This window comes from Hipposideros armiger, unplaced genomic scaffold (assembly GCF_001890085.2).
Source record: "Hipposideros armiger isolate ML-2016 unplaced genomic scaffold, ASM189008v1 scaffold_3, whole genome shotgun sequence".
NCBI lineage: Eukaryota > Metazoa > Chordata > Mammalia > Chiroptera > Hipposideridae > Hipposideros > Hipposideros armiger.
The window spans coordinates 3,665,473-3,672,363 of record NW_017731353.1 but is presented as its reverse complement, the minus strand read 5'-3'; the positions used below and the strand labels follow the sequence as shown (position 1 = coordinate 3,672,363).

General features: G+C 51.5%; 1 protein-coding gene across 2 annotated transcripts; it reads right to left on the bottom strand.

Moving 5' to 3' along the window:
• Positions 1-707: 707 nt before the first annotated feature.
• Positions 708-5,930, bottom strand: TOR1B (torsin family 1 member B). 2 transcript variants are annotated; one of them, XM_019638121.1, is made up of 5 exons: positions 5,671-5,930; positions 4,767-5,032; positions 3,177-3,352; positions 2,077-2,204; positions 708-1,315 (listed from the first exon to the last, which is right to left on the bottom strand). In XM_019638121.1, the coding sequence occupies exons 1-5, from the start codon at positions 5,864-5,866 to the stop codon at positions 1,074-1,076; spliced, it is 1,008 nt and encodes a 335-aa protein (XP_019493666.1). In that variant the 5' UTR covers positions 5,867-5,930; the 3' UTR covers positions 708-1,073. The 2 variants fall into 2 exon arrangements, with proteins under 2 accessions (XP_019493666.1, XP_019493675.1); XM_019638130.1 differs by lacking the exons at positions 708-1,315; positions 2,077-2,204; positions 3,177-3,352 and adding an exon at positions 4,290-4,450 and having other exon boundaries at positions 5,671-5,921.
• Positions 5,931-6,891: the final 961 nt, after the last annotated feature.

The window sequence follows — 6,891 nt, the reverse complement described above, 5'->3', positions numbered from 1 at the left end:
TAGTGCTCCCAGGGCACCTGGGTGGCTCCTCAGCTGATTAGAGCACATGCCCTGAACAACAAGGTTGCCGGTTCGATTCCCACATGGGCCAGTGAGCTGTGCCCTCGCAACTAGATTGAAACAGCGACTTGACTTGGAGCTGATGAGTCCTGGAAAAGCACACTGTTGTCCAATAAAATTAAAAAAAAAAATTACCACTCAATCAAAAATAACTTTTAAAAACAAACAAAACAAAACAAAAAACCCTAGTGCTCCCAGACTGCAGCTGGCCCCTGAACTTCAGTTACAATAGCAGCTTCTGGGTGGGTGCCGTGGGGTCAAAAACAGTCTTAGGGGCCGGCCGAGTGGCTCAGCTGGTTAAGAGCTTGCTTGGGAGCCCCAGCTCTGAGCAGCAGGGCCTCGGTTCAGATCCCACATTGAGGGCCAGTGACACTGCCCGCTACAGCTAAGATGGTGAACAACAGCTCAACCTGGAGCTGGGCTGCTGGTGACGGCGTAGGCTGCAGTGGGGCTGCAGTGGACTGCCGTGAGCTACGTGAGTGGCTGGCAGCCAGTGTGAGCTGCCGGGAGCCGCTGTGAGAGGCCACCAATGACAGGCGACCCATTGCCTCACCCGGGAAGAGCACAATGATCATACCAACATGGGCCAGTGAAGTGACGTCCTCCACAACTAGACTGAAGAACAAAAAATTTGTCTACCTGTCTGTCCCCCTTCCCCAATTCCCCAACACTGCTTTCTTCCTCCCAATTCCCCAGTAAAATCTTTGGGGGAAAAAAACAGTCTTAGGTCTCACTCACACAGCTATTCTCAAGGCACTTCTGTCAAAGTCAGTAAGCGTGGGCGGGCAGGGCAGGGCAGGGGGGCGCGCAGATTTTAAACGTTCATCTTCAACTGCAATTGACAGTTGCATTGCTATCATGTTGCAAAATGACAAGTGCACTTGACAGATTAGTGGCTTTTCAAAAGTCAACTCAGAAACTTCTATATGCCAAAAGTCCACAGGTGCAAATGTGCAAACTCCACGGACGTCTTCAATGCTTCCAAAAGGCAAGCTCCTGGCTTGGGTAAGAGGTCAGTGAAAATCCAGCCGCGACTGCACAGTCTTGCAGCCCTTGTCTGAGTAGATTTTCTCCTCTTTGGGGAAAAACGTCATTTCATCTGCCACTCTGGTGACAATGTCTTCATCTATGGTAGAACCGCGGGCCTTCATCTCTGCCCGCACGCAGTCCTTCACATGTGTGTACTCCAGGGGCAGGAAGGGGATAAAGTAATCGATGAGGTTTTTGTCTATCAGTCTGCTGTGCCACAGGCCACCTGCAGAACAAGACACTAGTGGGTTTCCTGCCCATCACTGTCACCGTCACCTGGCCAAGCTCACTGCTTACAGGGCCGTTTTGATTCCGACCCACAGAACACTCTTTAGCCCCTGAGGTTCTCGTTTTGTCAAGCGTGCAACAAGCCTGATGTGAAGGATCGGTTGGCTACCCCTGTTAATTGATTTCTAGAATATGTCGATGTAAGAAACATCCTAACCTGTGGGGAATTTTTATAAAAATTTACTTGAGCCAAACAGAATGCTCCTAGAAGCAAGATCTCAACAGAATGAGAAAAAGGCTTCCAAGAATGACAGTTTTGCAGTTTCTTTTATGCATTTGGAATGTAAAGAAGGTTAAATGGAGGTGGGAGACAGCAAGGTGGGGATTGGATTACAGGCTATTAACAAGATTATGTGCTTCCCCTGAGGGTGGTTATGCCTCTGAGGGGGGGTCTGAAAAGAGGCATTTCAAAGGTATGTTAACCTAGATGCCCAGAAACAACAGGCAGGGCTGGCTTGAGGCAAAGATAAGCCTTTTACTAAAAAAGTTATGGTGAACACTCATCAGGACCTGCCCAGTTAGGAATTTATGATCAGATCACCCTGTGAGGTCACTTTCTCTAAACCCCTAAGAAATGCCCTAAAGAAAATTCCCTACTTCAGCAAAGCCAAGGAAGCGCGGGGATTCAGTGGCTTTGTGAAAGGCCTACAGTAAGACAACGGCTCTGCTGGCAGGGGCTCCTCACCCTGGGAGACTCACTGTGTTTATTATTGAAGACTCCGACAGACAGCACCTGTTCCAGGTCCTTCAGCTGAATCTCTTCCCTCTTCCTTCCTGCCAGCCAAAAGTCGAGGGCCACCTTGGTTATGAGGTCCCCACCTGCGTTGCTGAGTTTGCCCAAGACACAAAGAGTAAAATCACATATTAAGACTGGGCCGGCTGAGTGGCTCAGTTGGTTAAGAGCGTGAGCTCTGAGCAACAGGGTCGCCGGTTCAATCCCCACATGGGCCAGTGAGCTGCACCTGAGCTGAGCTGCCACTGAGCTGCCAACAGGTGGCAGGATGGCTCAGCTGGTGAGAGCACGTGCTCCTAACAACAAGGTTGACGGTTCGACTCCCACATGGGATGGTGGGCTACGTCCACCCGCAACTAAGATTGAACACAGCTCCTTGGGCTGAGCAGCCGCGAGCTGCTAACCGGCGGCCAGATGGCGACTGAACTTGGAGCTGAGCTAGCTGTGCCCTCCACAACTAAGACTGAAGGACAACAACTTGGCTGTTCCCCTTCCCCAATTCCCCAATAAAAATCTTAAAAAAAAAAAAAAAGACTTCTGTGTCCAATCAGGAAATGTACCTGCTCTAAGGCTTATTCGTAACCAAGGAATATTTACGAAGTGCTACTAGGCAAAGAAAAAAAGAGTGTCTGCCCTCAAGGAGCTTGAAAATCTTCTTTTTCAGAACCTGCCATGTAGCACTATGACTTTTTATAACCCTCAAAAACAACATGCGCAAGTAATGAAATTGCCTGTTATCAGCAATTATTTCTGTTCTTTTTTATTATTATTAGTTTCAGGTGTACAAAACAATGCAATAGTTATACTTTCCACCCCTCACAAAGTGACAACCCCCTTCCCCCAATCCATCCCCCGCAACAATTATTTCTTTAATTCATTTTCTCCTGCCCCCCTCCCCTCTGTGCCATGCTGACACTAGCAACCCAAAAGTAAAAGAAATCGGGAAGTTGCTTTCGCTAGGCTAGCGCTTTGTCCCTGGGAAACAGAATGCTGGCCACCAGGACCTCATTCTAGCTCGGGGTGAATGAAGGGCGAGTATGTCCCCAGGAAGCCACTTCCCACTAACCTGAGAAAGATGAAGATCGCCTTCCGGTAAGACACACCATCAATCTGCTCGTAGTAGTCTAGAAACGGCTTGATTGCATCGATGACCCCGGGGTGCAATTTATCCATCTCGTCAAATATGAATATGGAGCTTGCACAGGCGCTCACATTACCCTGAATCCACTTCTGTAACTGGTCCTAGACCAACCATAAAAGAAGAAGTAGGATGCAGAGGCTCAAAGGATGTGCCAAGGGGAGCAAAAGCGCCACCTGTTTGTTCCTTGTGCTCTGGACCACTAAACATCAGAGCTCTCGGGGTCTAACTCTTAGAAACTGCTCCCTAACCTCCATTCACTGGCTAACAGCTTTTCCAAAACTTGATCTATAAAAAGTGGAAACCAGCAGAGAGATAGGTGCTACAATGCAATGCTTTTTCCTAATGCAAATGACATGCTAAATGTGACTTTTTAAAGGAATAAGAGATAGAAGATCGATGAATAATTACCATTTCACTGTTAACCAACCCATACTTTTTGTCTCACTGTGGACTGAAACCTCAGTTTTACCAGACATACTGAGGAATGAGAAAGTAGACGAAGACATGTGCAGTGCCCAAGGCAAATGCCTTTTTCTGGTGCCATGCACAAAGGAGCTGACCTAAATGACATTTCACAAAAAGCATTTTCCCGTGATACCTTGAAACAAACAAAAAGACACCCAAGCAACAAGCCCTCAACCCCAAAACGTGAAAGGCTCCAGAGGCTATATTACTATATTTCTAGAGATTTATGAAAAACTTGGAAACCAAGAAAATAATTTATTTAGAGTACTCTTCTCTGTCTTTGTTTGGCAAATATCCACTTTCATTTCCTTGTTCCATTCGGTTTCTGTTTCTTATTTCAGCCCCACCTACCAGGAGGAATATTATTAACCTTTACAAAGATGACATTCATTCAAATGAGAACCCTACTAAACAACTTAATATAAATTAAATGTGGAAAGAATATCTCAAAAAGAGAAATGGCCTTAAGGTTCAGTTGTTTGAGGCTATCATTTGAAGAAAGAACGCAATGCCAAGGATTTGAAGGATGGGAGAAAGCACAGGGAATGCAATCTACAGAGAAAATTCTCTCGCCTGCATTGCTAACTGCAGAGGCAAAGTTGACGGTGCGTCAGGGCGGGGCCTTCAACGAAGCCGTGTGCAGACACATCGTTGAAGGCTGTTCGACTTAACCAAGGGCCGTGATGGGAACATCGAACGTGCTCATTCTTGGCAGAAGGTGGCTACCCTGCGACCTGGAAATTAGGAGACTGGGGTTCAAGTTTCTGATTGGCCACCAGGTCCCAAAGATTGTAAAGAGCAAGTCTCCCTTGGCTCCATCTTTTAATGGGGATAACATCCTCTACGCCACTGTATTATATTATTTTGGAATCAAGTGAGGAAAAAGTTGCAAATGGCAAAGGGTTACGGGGTAAGTGTGCCTTAACTCGGCGGGGCTGGGGCCACAGCAGTGCAAAGAAAAGAAGCAGAGGCGAGAGTCAGTAAAAAGGTCTCCTCCCAGACTAGTTAGAGTGGAGTAGCAGGGTAGGCGGGGTAACAGGGTTCCCTTGCCTGGTACAGTTTTATCTGCTGCTCGTGAGGGAAGTGCAGAGTCGAAACAAACAGGTGGACAAAGTTACTCTTCAGGCCTCTGGAGTGAAGATTTTCGGCCACAATTTGGCTCACAAAATTCTTGCCTGTGCCAGCCCAGCCATGTAAGGAAAGAGTCAGTGGTTTCTTGGGATTTTTGTTGTTCCTGAAGCCAGTCAGCGCCTTGAGAATCACCTCTGTGGCCAGATGCTGCCCAAACAGCTTCTCCTCCAATTCCAGCTTGAGGGCTGCAGGAGCCAGCCCGAGAACAGAGAGAAAAATACACATTAAACATGCACCAGAAAAGCAGCACTTTCCCCAGCTGGCCATAGAGGCACAGAGTTGACCGTGGTCCAGCGGGGTCTCTGCCTAAGCCCAGGGCTGGCACTGAGGTGAAACCACGGGCTGCAGAGTCACACGACGCCACTTCCAAGGGAATGCACTAGATGGATGTCCTCCTCAACGCTCAAGTGTCTGACAAGCACACTAAACGTGTCCGTTCATCCCGGGATTAGCCCTCTCGTGACTGAGCTGCATGCTATTTCCCCGGCCACCCCTGCTGGCTTGCAAAGACCGAGGGCCAAAGGTGGGCGTTCTGGGCAGACGCTGCACACCTGAAAACTACTTAAAAGGGTCGACATGCGCAGAAGGACTGGCCACACTGCTTTCAGTTTCTTCTTACTGTAATCCCAAGGAGTCCGAACACTTAGAAAGCAATGTGGGCAGAGCCCCACGATCTGGAGAATCGTCTCGGAAGGTACGGCTTCCAGGCCTGGAGTCCGGACCGAGGTCCCATCCGTCCTGTCTCCCCCCACCCCACCTCTGGTGAGCGCCATGAGCCGGGCGCCTGACCCTCGTGCCCCTCCAGGCCGACCCGCCGCCGTACCCGACGCGTTGAGCGGCTGCTCCTTGGGGCAGCACTCGGCGAAGCGACAGTACACGTCCTTGGACAGGTAGCCGGTGAGGGCCGACGCGGCCCCGATGGCGATGGCCGTGCTGATGGGCTCGAGCGCCGCCACAGCCTGGGCCGCCAGCAGCAGCCCCAGCGCCGCGCCGCCCGCGAGCCGCCCCGCCAGTGGCATCACCCCGCTCGCTGCCCGCCACTGCCTGCGCTCGGGGGACCGGGACAACGAGTGGCAGGCCGGACTTCCGGCTTGCTTCACTTCCGCCCGCAGACCCGCCCACCCCTCGGAGGTCGGGTTGGGGAGGGGCGTGTCGGGGGCGTGGCCGTGCGCCGCCCCGCCCAGCTTCTCGGTTTTGTTGCCTGACGAGCTTCTCCGAGCCCAAGCTTTGCTTTCTCACACTCCCCCCACCCCGCACGCCCACTTACCCTCGGGGGCGGGGCTTGGTGGGAGGAGGCTTTGCTGATACCCTGGCGTCAGAGCAGGGGTGGCTGAGGGCTGGCCCTTCTGCAGAGCAAGAGACGAGCAGACGGAGAAAGGGGGGCAGGTCGATTTCAGGAAGGCGGGCAGCGGACCCGGACCTCGAGTCCTTCACGTGACTCATGCCGTGCGCGCCTTGGCAAGCCTGTGGCGCGCAGGGGTACGCTTCCTGCGGTGCGAGGCTCTGCCCTCCTCTCGCCCGTTGATGTCACGTGACGGGGGCTGTGTTTGGTCCAGGTTTGCGTGAATCGGCCCCTCAATTCGGCCTGCCCTCCTTGATCGGAGAACCTTCAAGATCTGTAGCTCGCACATGCCCCTGCATGGCCTGGTTACGTAAAATAGCGAGCTCCGCGGTTCCTCCTGGAGGTAACTCCTCTGTCCCACTCAGATCCTGCATTTCATCCTCCACCGGCTGTGCTGAGGCTGGATGGAGGATGCGGCTGGGGGACGCACAGCTTGGGGAAGGCACTTCTGAGGGTCCGGAGTTCCCGCCCTGACGCGTCACCCCGGTGCCCCGACATCCATCCAGTCGTCCGCGTGCCGCTTTTTCTCTAGCAAGGACCTGGCAGCGTGGAATCAGACCACGATGCAGTTCAGCATCCATAGGGTCCATCTCTGAGTTTACTTTTTAGAGACCTGGGCCCTTTGGACGCCGTAGGAGATTTTCCCAGACAATTCTTCACAGAAAGTCCTTAGGAGTCTGTGAGGCAAGATGCTGAAACGTG

Bases quoted from the DNA above. Each gene is read 5' to 3' on its own strand.
- TOR1B (XM_019638121.1), bottom strand. From the start codon at position 5,866: ATGCCACTGGCGGGGCGGCTCGCGGGCGGCGCGGCGCTGGGGCTGCTG. The intron at 5,033-5,670 runs GTACGGCGGCGG...TGGCTCCTGCAG, and splicing joins GCAGCCGCTCAACGCGTCGG to CCCTCAAGCTGGAATTGGAG. The intron at 3,353-4,766 runs GCAAGGGAACCC...TGGTTGGTCTAG, and splicing joins AGCAGATAAAACTGTACCAG to GACCAGTTACAGAAGTGGAT.